Raw genomic sequence first — 20,118 nt, forward strand, 5'->3', positions numbered from 1 at the left:
CCTCAATAATGATGCCTCATCAGGAGAGTACTTGTAGGAAAGGAAACCAGATAACAAAGATCCCAATTTATAGGGTATCCAAATGGATGTACATGATGGGGCAGTGCAGTGGCAGTAGAACCCCCACAAGGCCGTGCAGAGGGCGTGGGCAGGAGGAGTGTGTGCGTGGGCAAGGAGGAGGGTGTGCAGGGCGCCTTTATATACTGTAGCTTTGTTTGTGCCTACCTCAGCATTGCACGTGTGCCGGGAACTTCCTGTTCCATCTTCTGAAGTCATCGTGTCTCTATAAAGACGCAATGCTCAGAGTAACCAGGTGCTTATTGGTGGTATTTATGCCGCGTCAGACGTCCACTGGCTCTCGCAATGGTGACGGGGCATGACCAAAGTCCCTGCTCTTACGTGGGTTTGGAGGGCGTGACTATATGACCACACTAATTGGTATTAGCCGGGTGTGGCTAGATGATGTGCCAATATTTACAATATGTACCAGCCATATAAGCACTTCCAGAAAGTGTCACATACAGTATACACCCATAGCGGCATACTAATTTGCCTCGTGGCAACTACACAAGTATCGTCAGGAGACGTTCCTCATCACACAGGTAGACGTACTCAGGAGACGTTCCTCATCACACATGTAGACGTCCTTGTACCATACAAGTATCCTCAGGAGACGTTCCTCATCACACAGGTAGACGTCCTCAGGAGACGTTCCTCATCACACAGGTAGACGTCCTTGTACCATACAAGTATCCTCAGGAGACGTTCCTCATGACACAGGTAAACGTCCTTGTACCATACAAGTATCCTGAGGAGACGTTCCTCATCATACAGGTAGACGTCCTCAGGAGACGTTCCTCATCACACAGTTAGACGTTCTTGTACCATACAAGTATCCTCAGGAGACGTCCCTCATCACACAGTTAGACGTCCTTGTACCATACAAGAATCCTCAGGAGACGTTCCTCATCAGACAGGTAAACGTCCTTGTACCATACTAGAATCCTCAGGAGACGTTCCTCATCACACATGTAGACGTCCTTGTACCATACAAGTATCCTCAGGAGACGTTCCTCATGACACAGGTAAACGTCCTTGTACCATACAAGTATCCTGAGGAGACGTTCCTCATCATACAGGTAGACGTCCTCAGGAGACGTTCCTCATCACACAGGTAGACGTCCTTGTACCATACTAGAATCCTCAGGAGACGTTCCTCATCACACAGGTAGACGTCCTTGTACCATACAAGTATCCTCAGGAGATGTTCCTCATCACACAGCTAGACGTCCTTGTACCATACAAGAATCCTCAGGAGACGCTCCTCATCAGACAGGTAAACGTCCTTGTAACATACAATATCCTGAGGAGACGTTCCTCATCACACAGGTAGACGTCCTCAGGAGACGTTCCTCATCACACAGGTAGACGTCCTTGTACAATACAAGTATCCTCAGGAGACGTTCCTCATCACACAGGTAGACGTCCTCAGGAGGCTTTCCTCATCACACAGGTAAACGTCCTCAGGTAGACGTTCCTCATCACACATGTAAACGTCTTTGTACCATACAAGTATCCTGAGGAGACGTTCCTCATCACACAGGTAAACGTCCTTGCACCATACAAGTATCCTCAGGAGACGTTCCTCATCACACAGGTAGACGTCCTCAGGAGGCTTTCCTCATCACACAGGTAAACGTCCTCAGGGAGACGTTCGTCATCACACAGGTAAACGTCTTTGTACCATACAAGTATCCTGAGGAGACGTTCCTCATCACACAGGTAAACGTCCTCAGGAGACGTTCCTCATCACACAGGCAGACGTCCTTGTACCATACAAGTATCCTCAGGAGACGTTCCTCATCACACAGGCAGACGTCCTTGTACCATACAAGTATCCTCAGGAGACGCTTCTCATCACACAGGTAGACGTCCTTGTACCATACAAGTTATCCTCCGAAGACGTTCCTCATCACACAGGTAGACGTCCTTGTACCATACAAGTATCCTCAGGAGACGTTCCTCATCACACAGGTAGACGTTCTTGTACCATACAAGTATCCTCAGGAGACGTTCCTCATCAGACAGGTAAACGTCCTTGTAACATACAAGTATCCTGAGATGTTCCTCATCACACAGGTAAACGTCCTCAGGAGGCGTTCCTCATCACACAGGTAAACGTCCTCAGGAGACGTTCCTCATCACACAGGTAAACGTCCTCAGGAGACGTTCCTCATCACACAGGTAAACGTCCTCAGGAGACGTTCCTCATCACACAGGTAAACATCCTCAGGAGACGATCCTCATCACACAGGTAAACGTCCTTGTACCATACAAGTATCCTCAGGAGACGTTCCTCATCACACAGGTAGACGTCCTCAGGAGGCTTTCCTCATCACACAGGTAAACGTCCTCAGGGAGACGTTCCTCATCACACAGGTAAACGTCTTTGTACCATACAAGTATCCTCAGGAGACGTTCCTCATCACACAGGTAGACGTCCTCAGGAGGCTTTCCTCATCACACAGGTAAACGTCCTCAGGAGACGTTCCTCATCACACAGGTAAACGTCCTTGTACCATACAAGTATCCTCAGGAGACGTTCCTCATGACACAGGTAAACGTCCTTGTACCATACAAGTATCCTCAGGAGACGTTCCTCATCACACAGTTAGACGTCCTTGTACCATACAAGAATCCTCAGGAGACGTTCCTCATCAGACAGGTAAACGTCCTTGTACCATACTAGAATCCTCAGGAGACGTTCCTCATCACACAGGCAGACGTCCTTGTACCATACAAGTATCCTCAGGAGATGTTCCTCATCACACAGCTAGACGTCCTTGTATCATACAAGAATCCTCAGGAGACGCTCCTCATCAGACAGGTAAACGTTCTTGTAACATACAATATCCTGAGGAGACGTTCCTCATCACACAGGTAGACGTCCTTGTACAATACAAGTATCCTCAGGAGACGTTCCTCATCACACAGGTAGACGTTCTTGTACCATACAAGTATCCTCAGGAGACGTTCCTCATCACACAGGTAAACATCCTTGTACCATACAAGTATCCTGAGGAGACGTTCCTCATCACACAGGTAAACGTCCAGGAGACGTTCCTCATCACACAGGCAGACGTCCTTGTACCATATAAGTATCCTCAGGAGACGTTCTTCATCACACAGGTAGACGTCCTTGTACCATACAAGTATCCTCAGGAGACGTTCCTCATCACACAGGTAAACATCCTCAGGAGACGTTCCTCATCACACAGGTAAACGTCCTTGTACCATACAAGTATCCTGAGGAGACGTTCCTCATCACACAGGTAGACGTCCTCAGGAGGCTTTCCTCATCACACAGGTAAACGTCCTCAGGGAGACGTTCCTCATCACACAGGTAAACGTCCTTGTACCATACAAGTATCCTGAGGAGACGTTCCTCATCACACAGGTAAACGTCCAGGAGACGTTCCTCATCACACAGGCAGACGTCCTTGTACCATACAAGTATCCTCAGGAGACGTTCCTCATCACACAGGCAGACGTCCTTGTACCATACAAGTATCCTCAGGAGACGTTCCTCATCACACAGGTAAACGTCCTCAGGAGACGTTCCTCATCACACAGGCAGACGTCCTTGTACCATACAAGTATCCTCAGGAGACGTTCCTCATCACACAGGTAGACGTTCTTGTACCATACAAGTATCCTCAGGAGACGTTCCTCATCACACAGGTAGACGTTCTTGTACCATACAAGTATCCTCAGGAGACGTTCCTCATCACACAGGTAAACATCCTCAGGAGACGTTCCTCATCACACAGGTAAACGTCCTTGTACCATACAAGTATCCTCAGGAGGCTTTCCTCATCACACAGGTAGACGTCCTCAGGAGGCTTTCCTCATCACACAGGTAAACGTCCTCAGGGAGACGTTCCTCATCACACAGGTAAACGTCCTCAGGAGACGTTCCTCATCACACAGGCAGACGACCTTGTACCATACAAGTATCCTCAGGAGACGTTTCTCATCACACAGGTAGACGTCCTTGTACCATACAAGTATCCTCAGAAGATGTTCCTCATCACACAGTTAGACGTTCTTGTACCATACAAGTATCCTCAGGAGACGTTCCTCATCACACAGGTAGACGTCATTGTACCATACAAGTATCCTCAGGAGACGTTCCTCATCACACAGGTAAACATCCTCAGGAGACGTTCCTCATCACACAGGTAAACGTCCTTGTACCATACAAGTATCCTGAGGAGACGTTCCTCATCACACAGGTAGACGTCCTCAGGAGGCTTTCCTCATCACACAGGTAAACGTCCTCAGGGAGACGTTCCTCATCACACAGGTAAACGTCCTTGTACCATACAAGTATCCTGAGGAGACGTTCCTCATCACACAGGTAAACGTCCAGGAGACGTTCCTCATCACACAGGCAGACGTCCTTGTACCATACAAGTATCCTCAGGAGACGTTCCTCATCACACAGGCAGACGTCCTTGTACCATACAAGTATCCTCAGGAGACGTTCCTCATCACACAGGTAAACGTCCTCAGGAGACGTTCCTCATCACACAGGCAGACGTCCTTGTACCATACAAGTATCCTCAGGAGACGTTCCTCATCACACAGGTAGACGTTCTTGTACCATACAAGTATCCTCAGGAGACGTTCCTCATCACACAGGTAGACGTTCTTGTACCATACAAGTATCCTCAGGAGACGTTCCTCATCACACAGGTAAACATCCTCAGGAGACATTCCTCATCACACAGGTAAACGTCCTTGTACCATACAAGTATCCTCAGGAGACGTTCCTCATCACACAGGTAGACGTTCTTGTACCATACAAGTATCCTCAGGAGACGTTCCTCATCACACAGGTAGACGTTCTTGTACCATACAAGTATCCTCAGGAGACGTTCCTCATCACACAGGTAAACATCCTCAGGAGACGTTCCTCATCACACAGGTAAACGTCCTTGTACCATACAAGTATCCTCAGGAGGCTTTCCTCATCACACAGGTAGACGTCCTCAGGAGGCTTTCCTCATCACACAGGTAAACGTCCTCAGGGAGACGTTCCTCATCACACAGGTAAACGTCCTCAGGAGACGTTCCTCATCACACAGGCAGACGACCTTGTACCATACAAGTATCCTCAGGAGACGTTTCTCATCACACAGGTAGACGTCCTTGTACCATACAAGTATCCTCAGAAGATGTTCCTCATCACACAGTTAGACGTTCTTGTACCATACAAGTATCCTCAGGAGACGTTCCTCATCACACAGGTAGACGTCATTGTACCATACAAGTATCCTCAGGAGATGTTCCTCATCACAGTTAGACGTCCTTGTACCATACAAGTATCCTCAGGAGACGTTCCTCATCAGACAGGTAAACGTCCTTGTAACATACAAGTATCCTGAGGAGATGTTCCTCATCACACAGGTAGACGTCCTCAGGAGGCGTTCCTCATCACACAGGTAAACGTCCTCAGGAGGCGTTCCTCACACAGGTCAACGTCCTCAGGAGGCGTTCCTCATCACACAGGTCAACGTCCTTGTACCATACAAGTATCCTCAGGAGACGTTCCTCATCACACAGGTAGACGTCCTCAGGAGGCTTTCCTCATCACACAGGTAAACGTCCTCAGGGAGACGTTCCTCATCACACAGGTAAACGTCCTTGTACCATACAAGTATCCTGAGGAGACGTTCCTCATCACACAGGTAAACGTCCTCAGGAGACGTTCCTCATCACACAGGCAGACGTCCTTGTACCATACAAGTATCCTCAGGAGACGTTCCTCATCACACAGGTAGACGTTCTTGTACCATACAAGTATCCTCAGGAGACGTTCCTCATCACACAGGTAAACATCCTCAGGAGATGTTCCTCATCACACAGGTAAACGTCCTCAGGAGACGTTCCTCATCACACAGGTAAACGTCCTTGTACCATACAAGTATACTCAGGAGGCTTTCCTCATCACACAGGTAAACGTCCTCAGGGAGACGTTCCTCATCACACAGGTAAACGTCCTTGTACCATACAAGTATCCTGAGGAGACGTTCCTCATCACACAGGTAAACGTCCTCAGGAGACGTTCCTCATCACACAGGCAGACGTCCTTGTACCATACAAGTATCCTCAGGAGACGTTCCTCATCACACAGGTAAACGTCCTCAGGAGACGTTCCTCATCACACAGGCAAACGTCCTTGTACCATACAAGTATCCTCAGGAGACGTTCCTCATCACACAGGTAGACGTTCTTGTACCATACAAGTATCCTCAGGAGACGTTCCTCATCACACAGGTAAACATCCTCAGGAGACGTTCCTCATCACACAGGTAAACGTCCTTGTACCATACAAGTATCCTCAGGAGGCTTTCCTCATCACACAGGTAAACGTCCTCAGGAGACGTTCCTCATCACACAGGTAAACGTCCTTGTACCATACAAGTATCCTCAGGAGACGTTCCTCATCACACAGGTAGACGTTCTTGTACCATACAAGTATCCTCAGGAGACGTTCCTCATCACACAGGTAAACATCCTCAGGAGACGTTCCTCATCACACAGGTAAACGTCCTTGTACCATACAAGTATCCTCAGGAGGCTTTCCTCATCACACAGGTAGACGTCCTCAGGAGGCTTTCCTCATCACACAGTTAAACGTCCTCAGGGAGACGTTCCTCATCACACAGGTAAACGTCCTCAGGAGACGTTTCTCATCACACAGGTAGACGTCCTTGTACCATACAAGTATCCTCAGAAGATGTTCCTCATCACACAGTTAGACGTTCTTGTACCATACAAGTATCCTCAGGAGACGTTCCTCATCACACAGGTAGACGTCATTGTACCATACAAGTATCCTCAGGAGATGTTCCTCATCACAGTTAGACGTCCTTGTACCATACAAGTATCCTCAGGAGACGTTCCTCATCAGACAGGTAAACGTCCTTGTAACATACAAGTATCCTGAGGAGATGTTCCTCATCACACAGGTAGACGTCCTCAGGAGGCGTTCCTCATCACACAGGTAAACGTCCTCAGGAGGCGTTCCTCACACAGGTCAACGTCCTCAGGAGGCGTTCCTCATCACACAGGTAAACGTCCTTGTACCATACAAGTATCCTCAGGAGACGTTCCTCATCACACAGGTAGACGTCCTCAGGAGGCTTTCCTCATCACACAGGTAAACGTCCTCAGGGAGACGTTCCTCATCACACAGGTAAACGTCCTTGTACCATACAAGTATCCTGAGGAGACGTTCCTCATCACACAGGTAAACGTCCTCAGGAGACGTTCCTCATCACACAGGCAGACGTCCTTGTACCATACAAGTATCCTCAGGAGACGTTCCTCATCACACAGGTAAACGTCCTCAGGAGACGTTCCTCATCACACAGGCAGACGTCCTTGTACCATACAAGTATCCTCAGGAGACGTTCCTCATCACACAGGTAGACGTTCTTGTACCATACAAGTATCCTCAGGAGACGTTCCTCATCACACAGGTAAACGTCCTCAGGAGATGTTCCTCATCACACAGGTAAACGTCCTCAGGAGACGTTCCTCATCACACAGGTAAACGTCCTTGTACCATACAAGTATCCTCAGGAGACGTTCCTCATCACACAGGTAGACGTCCTCAGGAGGCTTTCCTCATCACACAGGTAAACGTCCTTGTACCATACAAGTATCCTCAGGAGACGTTCCTCATCACACAGGTAGACGTCCTCAGGAGGCTTTCCTCATCACACAGGTAAACGTCCTCAGGGAGACGTTCCTCATCACACAGGTAAACGTCCTTGTACCATACAAGTATCCTGAGGAGACGTTCCTCATCACACAGGTAAACGTCCTCAGGAGACGTTCCTCATCACACAGGCAGACGTCCTTGTACCATACAAGTATCCTCAGGAGACGTTCCTCATCACACAGGTAAACGTCCTCAGGAGACGTTCCTCATCACACAGGCAGACGTCCTTGTACCATACAAGTATCCTCAGGAGACGTTCCTCATCACACAGGTAGACGTTCTTGTACCATACAAGTATCCTCAGGAGACGTTCCTCATCACACAGGTAAACATCCTCAGGAGATGTTCCTCATCACACAGGTAAACGTCCTCAGGAGACGTTCCTCATCACACAGGTAAACGTCCTCAGGAGACGTTCCTCATCACACAGGTAAACGTCCTTGTACCATACAAGTATCCTCAGGAGACGTTCCTCATCACACAGGTAGACGTCCTCAGGAGGCTTTCCTCATCACACAGGTAAACGTCCTCAGGGAAACGTTCTTCATCACACAGGTAAACGTCCTCAGGAGACGTTCCTCATCACACAGGTAAACGTCCTTGTACCATACAAGTATCCTCAGGAGACGTTCCTCATCACACAGGTAGACGTCCTCAGGAGGCTTTCCTCATCACACAGGTAAACATCCTCAGGAGACGTTCCTCATCACACAGGTAAACGTCCTTGTACCATACAAGTATCCTCAGGAGACGTTCCTCATCACACAGGTAGACGTCATTGTACCATACAAGTATCCTCAGGAGACGTTCCTCATCACACAGGTAGACGTCCTCAGGAGGCGTTCCTCATCACAGTTAGACGTCCTTGTACCATACAAGTATCCTCAGGAGACGTTCCTCATCAGACAGGTAAACGTCCTTGTAACATACAAGTATCCTGAGGAGACGTTCCTCATCACACAGGTAGACGTCCTCAGGAGGCGTTCCTCATCACACAGGTAGACGTCCTCAGGAGGCGTTCCTCATCACAGTTAGACGTCCTTGTACCATACAAGTATCCTCAGGAGAAATTCCTCATCACACAGTTAAACGTTCTTGTACCATACAAGTATCCTCAGGAGTTGTTCCTCATCACACAGGTAGACGTCCTTGTACCATACAAGTATCCTCAGGAGAAGTTCCTCATCACACAGTTAAACGTTCTTGTACCATACAAGTATCCTCAGGAGACGTTCCTCATCACACAGGTAGACGTCCTTGAACCATACAAGTATCCTCAGGAGACGTGCCTCATCACACAGATAGATGTCCTTGTACCATACAAGTATCCTCAGGAGACATTCCTCATCACACAGGTAGACGTCCTTGTTAGGGGTCAGTGAATATATTACTGTACAAATAAACTTTGTGTTGGCTAACAACCAATGAGTAGAGAAAATGTCCACTGACTAATCACAATACACCAATGACTACGTCATCTAGCCACGCCCCAGGTCTAAGTCGGCAGGGCGGGCACCTGCCGTCTAGTATTTGCCAATGCCACTTACTCTTGCCGTGTACTGCCCATCCTTGAGATGGTGACTTACTGGGGTCCGGTCTACAGAGCAGTATGGTTGACCACGGCACAAACAAGTAGTAAAATGCTGAACTCACCGTCATCCTCGTTTGCAGTGAACTCGTCATCGTCCTCCACTTTTCCTTGTTCTTCCTCCTCCTCAATGTCTTCGTCACTGGAAACAAGGTCCTAAAAAATATAAACTGATCTAACAATCTGCAGCCAATCCTATGATGTCCTAGACTCCAGGGTCAGGAGACAGTAGGGGGCGAAAGGTGGGGTCAGGGGGGGGCTGACGGGAGGCCCGAAGAGGGGGCGAGAAAACAAAAAAAGACAGAAGAGGGGAACATTTTTATGAAGAACTTCATCCTGAAGGAGCGCTCACATTTGACTTTACAATTGAAATTGGAGTGAAAAGCAAGGACTCCCATTTTCAGGTTTCTACTGTGAATTTTTTTTACCCACAGTCCATCTTTCTAACGAGAGTAGTGTTACCTGCACAGGTGAGCAGTCCCGCAGGATCTCTGGAGGCAGGTTCTGCAGCAGCTCATCCAGGGGAAGCTCACTCTCCTGTCTGAGAAGCTCCAGCTCTAGACGATGAGCCTCAGCGTCATTCCCCTCCTGCTGCTCCTCCAACTCTATGGTCTCCTCATCGTCCTCCCCTTCAGCTTCAACCTCAAGGGGGAGAAAGTCGCCATCAACGTCTGCTGGAAAGAGGAGTGCAAAGAGATATCCCTGTCACAAACCAGTAATACAGCCATCATGGCACACGTCTCTCCATGTAGAGGGTACAGGGTGACCTCAGGCACGTGTCCCTCTCGCCGTGTGACTCAATTCATTAATCCATTGGAGCGCATGTCCCTCTCTGTGTGTTTCGGTGTCACTAAGACGACACTTAACTACAGTAGAGAGAACTTTCTATGGCACCAGCTACCAAATCCGAGCCTACGGAGCCAGGCGGGGACCTGTTTTATCAGTGCGCATGGCTGCAGCCTGGACTACTTTGTTTGTGGATCTGCTCACCTTTCTGACAGATGGAAGGGGTTGGGCTGGTCCTCAGCGAGCCCCCCTGGGATGATCCAACACACGAGGAGCTTGTCTTGCTAACAGGAAGAGTTTCGCTTAGACTCTGGCTGAGAAGATCAGAATACTTTTCGGTCTGGCCAACAATAAAGTCGAGCTGCAGATCAAGAGCCTTCTTCCTTTTCTCCTCTAGACGAGACTGCTGCTTAAATTGCACCACCTGAAACACCGAGCACAGTCATGGCACACAGCGGGAGAGGGTGAAGAGGCGGCGGCGCGCGCACACACAGCAGGGAGGAGGAGGTGAGTGCACACAGCGGGAGAGGGTTAAGCGGCGGCGAGCGCACACAGCGGGGAGGAGGAGGCGTGCGCACACAGCGGGAAGGAGGCGGCGTGCGCACACAGCGGGAAGGAGGAGGCGGCGTGCGCACACAGCGGGAAGGAGGAGGCGGCGTGCGCACACAGCGGGGAGGAGGCGGCGTGCGCACACAGCGGGGAGGAGGAGGCGGCGTGCGCACACAGCGGGGAGGAGGAGGCGGCGTGCGCACACAGCGGGGAGGAGGAGGCGGCGTGCGCACACAGCGGGGAGGAGGAGGCGGCGTGCGCACACAGCGGGGAGGAGGAGGCGGCGTGCGCACACAGCGGGGAGGAGGAGGCGGCGTGCGCACACAGCGGGGAGGAGGAGGCGGCGAGCGCACACAGCGGGGAGGAGGAGGCGGCGAGCGCACACAGCGGGGAGGAGGAGGCGGCGAGCGCACACAGCGGGGAGGAGGAGGCGGCGAGCGCACACAGCGGGGAGGAGGCGGCGAGCGCACACAGCGGGGAGGAGGCGGCGAGCGCACACAGCGGGGAGGAGGCGGCGAGCGCACACAGCGGGAGAGGGTGAATAGGCGGCGGCGCGCGCGCACACAGCAGGGAGGAGGAGGTGAGTGCACACAACGGGGAGGAGGAGGCGGCGAGCGCACACTGAGGGGAGGAGGTGGCGAGCGCACACTGAGGGGAGGAGGCGGCGAGCGCGCACAGCGGGGAGGAGGCGGCGAGCGCGCAAAGCGGGGAGGAGGCGGCGAGCGCGCACAGCGGGGAGGAGGCGAGCGCGCACAGCGGGGAGGAGGCGAGCGCACACAGCGGGGAGGAGGCGGAGGCAAGTGCACACAGCGGGGAGGAGGCGGAGGCAAGTGCACACAGCGGGGAGGAGGAGGCGAGTATGCAGCGCAGACCTGGTGGGGTGGGGAGGGTACAGGCGAGAGGTTGCACAGACCCAGAAGTTCACCTTCTCCACATTGCTCCAGAACTGACGCACTTCTTTAGCAATAGATGTAGCGATGCGCCTCAGTTTGGCCTGCTCATCTCTCCGAGCCCTCTCCTCTTTCTGCTTGAGCTCCTCATGATGACGGACCACCATCCTCACAACCTGCAAAACAGGAGCGGCAGAAATGTTACAGACCAGAATAAAACCTGCCCCAAACGTGTGGCTACCACACAGTTGAAGAAATGTTACCATGCATCAGAGGGCACCCTTCTAATATAGTGCGAGAAAAGGGCTGGCACCCTGCTCATAGCAAAACCAGGACCCTCCACAATACACAAAAGGCTCTGCTGCATCGAGCACAGGCCAGGAGAAGCCAACTGGAGGGCACCACACGCTAAGAAGTAAGCACAGGTCCGCCCTCCCTCCATTATGGTATATATGTCTCCATCCCCCAGTAATACCCGCCCCGCCGTCTACCATTGTGCATGTCTCCCCCGTCCATCACGGTACATATGCCCCCCCCCCCCAGTAACTCTGCTGGTTTCACGTGTTCCTTGATTCCTCTCCCCATTGAGTCCCTCTCAGTATGCCTTGATTCTTCTGCCCATCGGGGGAAATGTCCCTCTCCGTATGTCGTTTCCTCTCCCCATCGGGGAATGTGTCCCTGCCCGTAAGTCTCATTTCCTCTCCCTGTTGGAGCATGTGTTTCTTTGGCAACAGCTACCAGATCGGAGCCTACAGAGCCAGGTGGGGATCTGTTTTATCAGCGCGCCGTGTTGACAACGCCCCAGAACAGTGCGCTGTTCTCTACCACCCAACAACGTGCATTTCAAGGTCCTGGCACCCACCTTCCTGGCAACTCCTCTTTTCCATCGCCGCTCTTGGCCAAAGTCAGCAGACAGCCACTGCATCTCCTCACACAAGTAGTCCCAATGAACTTTGGGACGAGTGGGTTCAGGAAACTTTGACAGGCGTCGCGGCGTCCAGAAGCCCTCCTTCCGCAGCTCTGCAATTCTATTCTCTATCTCTGCTTCCTGCTCAAGAAATGGAGAAACAAAATGAGCAGGGGACTCGGGCGGGTAACCCCCGGGGACTCGGGCGGGTAACCCCCGGGGACTCACATGTTTGGCCTGCTCTGCAATCTCTGTATGGTTGTCCCATTTCTGTCCTGCAGAACTGTCCTGCTGGTTTCCATCCAGTCCATCATCTGCGGGGGAACCAGGGCATATATCCCCTATGTCACCTGAGAGGTCAAAGGGTGACAGTTCCCCGCTGGAGTCTGGTGACATGGGGGGTATACCGCTGGTCAATATGTCCGATGCCTGAAAGACAGAGGGGTCAATAACGGGCAGTCACAAGCTTCACTTACAGGGGGTGCTTGAGTGTCTGATAAGGGGGCTGTCCTGATGCATAGCCCCCAATCATACCAGTGCAGATGGTGAAAGTCAGACCCCAGACACACAATAAAGAGATGATTACTCAGATGTAAAGTGCAGGGGGCATCCTCATATCCTGCCCTCATCTACAAACAGGAAATATAGTTTGGGGAATAATTATGTAAAAATGTAAACGGTGTTGTAAAGGGGTATACATTCGCTCCCAAACCTCCACTAGTAAGAAAGTGACGCCACCGTCATAAATGACCCTGAACCCACCGGCATGTGCCTCCGAGGACAGGGCTCCATTGTGGGGCTTCTGGCAGACTCTTCTTTCTCTCGATACTCCAGTAAGGGGAGAGTGACTTGCCGCAGTGCATGCTGGGATGCCGCCTCATCCTGGGCCGGACTCTCCAGCCTCCACTCGTGTAAAGGGCTACAAGAAAAGAAAAGTGGCATGAGACAACCAGGAAGCATGGCGGAGGCACATGTGAGAGCCATGTACATCCCCCTCCACCCAGTCCACAGACACAGCACTATGCAAAAGTTAAAGGCAGATGCGGAAAAACAGCTGCAGAGTCAGAGATGTCACACACAGAAGGGGAAAGAGTTAATTACCAAAGTACAAAGAAGGAAGAAATTAAAGGTAAATCCCGCTGCAGAAGTGAACGACCTACTGAAAACCATCAGCTAAAATCCACTCAGACAAAAAAAACGATCAGCTTCAATTGTTAATATCTCTGCAATGTAAGAGGAGCAAAACAATGAAAAGACAACAATTAGTTCTGCGGCCACCATTTCATCCTGCTTCCAGATCAACATCAAATATTAGGTGAAAGGACCTCCAAGAACGATTGTCGGAGTAAAGTGCAAGGAGTCCTGGGGGTGATGATCCGGCCCCGGAGCCCTGACCTTACTTCATCCATCTGCTTGGGATCACACGAAGAGATCTGCACAAGCCTCATACACAGAAGACGTGGGGGTGATGATCCGGACCCGAAGCCCTGACCTTACTTCATCCGTCTGCCTGGGATCACATGGAGAGATCCGCACAAGCCTCATACACAGAAGACCAGGGGTGATGATACGGCCCCGGAGCCCTGACCTCACTTCATCAGTCTGAATGGGATCATATGGAGAGATCCGCACAAGCCTATATAAACACATCCTCCATCTATACATTACACAGCTGTACACACCATTACTCACTGTATACTATATTGTATACACCATCACTCCCTGTATACTATATACACATAATCCACCAATACATTACACAGCTGTATACACCATTACTCCCTGTATACTATATATACACATCCCCCACCTATACATTACACAGCTGTATACACCATTACTCCCTGTATACTATATACACACATCCTCCCTCTATACATTACACAGCTGTACACACCATTACTCACTGTATACTATATTGTATACACCATCACTCCCTGTATACTATATACACATAATCCACCAATACATTACACAGCTGTATACACCATTACTCCCTGTATACTATATATACACATCCCCCACCTATACATTACACAGCTGTATACACCATTACTCCCTGTATACTATATACACACATCCTCCATCTATACATTACACAGCTGTATACACCATTACTCCCTGTATACTATATACACATCCTCCATCTATACATTACACAGCTGTATACACCATTACTCCCTGTATACTATATACACATCCTCCATCTATACATTACACAGCTGTATACACCATTACTCCCTGTATACTATATACACATCCCCCATCTATACATTACACAGCTGTATACACCATTACTCCCTGTATACTATATACACATCCTTCATCTATACATTACACAGCTGTATACACCATTACTCCCTGTATACTATATTGTATACACCATCACTCCCTGTATACTATATTGTATACACCATCACTCCCTGTATACTATATACACATAATCCACCAATACATTACACAGCTGTATACAGCATTACTCCCTGTATACTATATACACATAATCCACCAATACATTACACAGCTGTATACAGCATTACTCCCTGTATACCATATACACATCCCCCATCTATACATTACACAGCTGTATACACCATTACTCCCTGTATATTATATACACACATCCCCCACCTATACATTACACAGCTGTATACACCATTACTCCCTGTATACTATATACACATCCTCCATCTATACATTACACAGCTGTAAACACCATTACTCCCTGTATACTATATATACACATCCTCCATCTATACATTACACAGCTGTATACACCATTACTCCCTGTATACTATATACACACATCCTCCATCTATACATTACACAGCTGTATACACCATTACTCCCTGTATACTATATACACATCCCCATCTATACATTACACACCTGTATACACCATTACTCCCTGTATACTATATATACACATCCTCCATCTATACATTACACAGCTGTATACACCATTACTCCCTGTATACTATATACATACATCCTCCATCTATACATTACACACCTGTATACACCATTACTCCCTGTATACTATATATACACATCCTCCATCTATACATTACACACCTGTATACACCATTACTCCCTGTATACTATATATACACATCCTCCATCTATACATTACACACCTGTATACACCATTACTCCCTGTATACTATATATACACATCCTCCATCTATACATTACACAGCTGTATACACCATTACTCCCTGTATACTATATACATACATCCTCCATCTATACATTACACACCTGTATACACCATTACTCCCTGTATACTATATATACACATCCTCCATCTATACATTACACAGTTGTATACACCATTACTCCCTGTATACTATATATACACATCCCCATCTATACATTACACAGCTGTATACACCATTACTCCCTGTATACTATATATACACATCCCCCATCTATACATTACACACCTGTATACACCATTACTCCCTGTATACTATATACACATCCTCCATCTATACATTACACACACCTGTATACACCATTACTCCCTGTATACTATATATACACATCCTCCATCTATACATTACACAGCTGTATACATCATTACTCCCTGTATACTATATACACATCCTCCATCTATACATTACACAGCTGTATACACCATTATTCCCTGTATACTATATACACACATCCTCCATCTATACATTACACAGCTGTATACACCATTACTCCCTGTATACTATATACACACATCCTCCATCTATACATTACACATCTGTATACACCATTACTCCCTGTATACTATATACACACATCCCCCATCTATAAATTACACAGCTGTATACACCATTACTCCCTGTATACTATATACACACATCCTCCATCTATACATTACACAGCTGTATACACCATTACTCCCTGTATACTATATATACACCTCCTCCATCTATACATTACACAGCTGTATACATCATTACTCCCTGTATACTATATACACATCCTCCATCTATACATTACACAGCTGTATACACCATTACTCCCTGTATACTATATACACACATCCTCCATCTATACATTACACAGCTGTATACACCATTACCCCCTGTATACTATATATACACATCCTCCATCTATACATTACACAGCTGTATACACCATCACTCCCTGTATAATATATACCCATCCCCCATCTATACATTACACAGCTGTATACACCATTACTCCCTGTATACTATATACACACATCCTCCATCTATACATTACACAGCTGTATACACCATTACTCCCTGTATACTATATATACACATCCCCCATCTATACATTACACAGCTGTATACACCATTACTCCCTGTATACTATATACACACATCCTCCATCTATACATTACACAACTGTATACACCATTACTCCCTGTATACTATATATACACATCCCCCATCTATACATTACACAGCTGTATACACCATTACTCCCTGTATACTATATACACACATCCTCCATCTATACATTACACAACTGTATACACCATTACTCCCTGTATACTATATACACACATCCTCCATCTATACATTACACAGCTGTATACACCATTACTCCCTGTATACTATACACACATCCTCCATCTATACATTACACAGCTGTATACACCATTACTCCCTGTATACTATATACACATCCCCCATCTATACATTACACAGCTGTATACACCATTACTCCCTGTATACTATATACACATCCCCCATCTATACATTACACAGCTGTATACACCATTACTCCCTGTATACTATATACACATCCTCATCTATACATTACACAGCTGTATACACCATTACTCCATGTATACTATAGACACATCCCCCATCTATACATTACACAGCTGTATACACCATTACTCCCTGTATACTATATACACATCCTCCATCTATACATTACACAGCTGTATACACCATTACTCCATGTATACTATAGACACATCCCCCATCTATACATTACACAGCTGTATACACCATTACTCCCTGTATACTATATACACATCCCCCATCTATACATTACACAGCTGTATACACCATTACTCCCTGTATACTATATACACACATCCTCCATCTATACATTACACAGCTGTATACACCATTACTCCCTGTATACTATACACACATCCTCCATCTATACATTACACAGCTGTATACACCATTACTCCCTGTATACTATATACACATCCCCCATCTATACATTACACAACTGTATACACCATTACTCCCTGTATACTATATACACACATCCTCCATCTATACATTACACAGCTGTATACACCATTACTCCCTGTATACTATACACACATCCTCCATCTATACATTACACAGCTGTATACACCATTACTCCCTGTATACTATATACACATCCCCCATCTATACATTACACAGCTGTATACACCATTACTCCCTGTATACTATATACACATCCCCCATCTATACATTACACAGCTGTATACACCATTACTCCCTGTATACTATATACACATCCTCATCTATACATTACACAGCTGTATACACCATTACTCCATGTATACTATAGACACATCCCCCATCTATACATTACACAGCTGTATACACCATTACTCCCTGTATACTATATACACATCCCCCATCTATACATTACACAGCTGTATACACCATTACTCCCTGTATACTATATACACATCCTCATCTATACATTACACAGCTGTATACACCATTACTCCATGTATACTATAGACACATCCCCCATCTATACATTACACAGCTGTATACACCATTACTCCATGTATACTATAGACACATCCTCCATCTATACATTACACAGCTGTATACACCATTACTCCCTGTATACTATATACACATCCCCCATCTATACATTGCACAGCTGTATACACCATTACTCCCTGTATACTATATACACATCCCCCATCTATACATTACACAGCTGTATACACCATTACTCCCTGTATACTATATACACATCCTCCATCTATACATTACACAGCTGTATACACCATTACTCCCTGTATACTATATACACATCCTCCATCTATACATTACACAGCTGTATACACCATTACTCCCTGTATACAATACACATCCTCCATCTATACATTACACAGCTGTATACACCATTACTCCCTGTATACTATATACACATCCCCCATCTATACATTACACAGCTGTATACACCATTACTCCCTGTATACTATATACACACATCCTCCATCTATACATTACACAGCTGTATACACCATTACTCCCTGTATACTATATACACACATCCTCCATCTATACATTACACAGCTGTATACACCATTACTCCCTGTATACTATATACACACATCCCCCATCTATACATTACACAGCTGTATACACCATCACTCCCTGTATACTATATACACACATCCTCCATCTATACATTACACAGCTGTATACACCATTACTCCCTGTATACTATATACAAACATCCCCCATCTATACATTACACAGCTGTATACACCATTACTCCCTGTATACTATATATACACATCCTCCATCTATACATTACACAGCTGTATACACCATTACTCCCTGTATACTATATACACATCCCCCATCTATACATTACACAAATGTATACACCATTACTCCCTGTATACTATATACAAACATCCCCCATCTATACATTACACAGCTGTATACACCATCACTCCCTGTATAATATATACACACATCCTCCATCTATACATTACACAGCTGTATACACCATTACTCCCTGTATACTATATACACATCCCCCATCTATACATTACACAGATGTATACACCATCACTCCCTGTATAATATATACACACATCCTCCATCTATACATTACACAGTTGTATACACCATTACTCCCTGTATACTATATACACACATCCCCCATCTATACATTACACAGCTGTATACACCATCACTCCCTGTATACTATATACACACATCCTCCATCTATACATTACACAGCTGTATACACCATTACTCCCTGTATACTATATACACACATCCCCCATCTATACATTACACAGCTGTATACACCATTACTCCCTGTATACTATATACACATCCTCCATCTATACATTACACACCTGTATACACCATTACTCCCTGTATACTATATATACACATACTCCATCTATACATTACACAGCTGTATACACCATCACTCCCTGTATACTATATACACATCCTCCATCTATACATTACACAGCTGTATACACCATTACTCCCTGTATACTATATACACATCCTCCATCTATACATTACACAGCTGTATACACCATCACTCCCTGTATACTATATACACACATCCCCCATCTATACATTACACAGCTGTATACACCATTACTCCCTGTATACTATATACACACATCCTCCATCTATACATTACACAGCTGTATGCACCATTACTCCCTGTATACTATATATACACATCCCCATCAATACATTACACAGCTGTATACACCATCACTCCCTGTATACTATATACACACATCCCCCATCTATACATTACACAGCTGTATACACCATTACTCCCTGTATACCATATACACACATCCTCCATCTATACATTGCACAGCTGTATACACCAT

The 20,118-nt window shown here is 46.9% G+C and overlaps 1 protein-coding gene across 3 annotated transcripts in view; it reads right to left on the reverse strand.

The window, feature by feature from the left end:
• Window positions 1-20,118, reverse strand: part of SRCAP (Snf2 related CREBBP activator protein) — a 122,153-nt gene that overhangs the window by 58,846 nt on the left and 43,189 nt on the right. Inside the window, exons 2-8 of one of the 3 annotated variants that reach the window (XM_073546301.1) lie at window positions 13,278-13,434; window positions 12,744-12,944; window positions 12,471-12,656; window positions 11,644-11,784; window positions 10,374-10,593; window positions 9,846-10,054; window positions 9,449-9,539 (exon numbers count right to left, since the gene is read on the reverse strand). In XM_073546301.1, coding sequence (XP_073402402.1) covers window positions 9,449-9,539; window positions 9,846-10,054; window positions 10,374-10,593; window positions 11,644-11,784; window positions 12,471-12,656; window positions 12,744-12,944; window positions 13,278-13,307 — 1,078 coding nt within the window. In that variant the 5' untranslated portion in view covers window positions 13,308-13,434. Of the gene's footprint in view, window positions 1-9,448; window positions 9,540-9,845; window positions 10,058-10,373; window positions 10,594-11,643; window positions 11,785-12,470; window positions 12,657-12,743; window positions 12,945-13,277; window positions 13,435-20,118 lie in introns of those variants that run through there. The other 2 variants (XM_073546300.1, XM_073546302.1) reach the window with 2 other exon arrangements.

Source organism: Dendrobates tinctorius, unplaced genomic scaffold (assembly GCF_039654945.1).
Source record: "Dendrobates tinctorius isolate UK_male_01 unplaced genomic scaffold, ASM3965494v1 ptg000146l, whole genome shotgun sequence".
Classification (NCBI taxonomy): domain Eukaryota; kingdom Metazoa; phylum Chordata; class Amphibia; order Anura; family Dendrobatidae; genus Dendrobates; species Dendrobates tinctorius.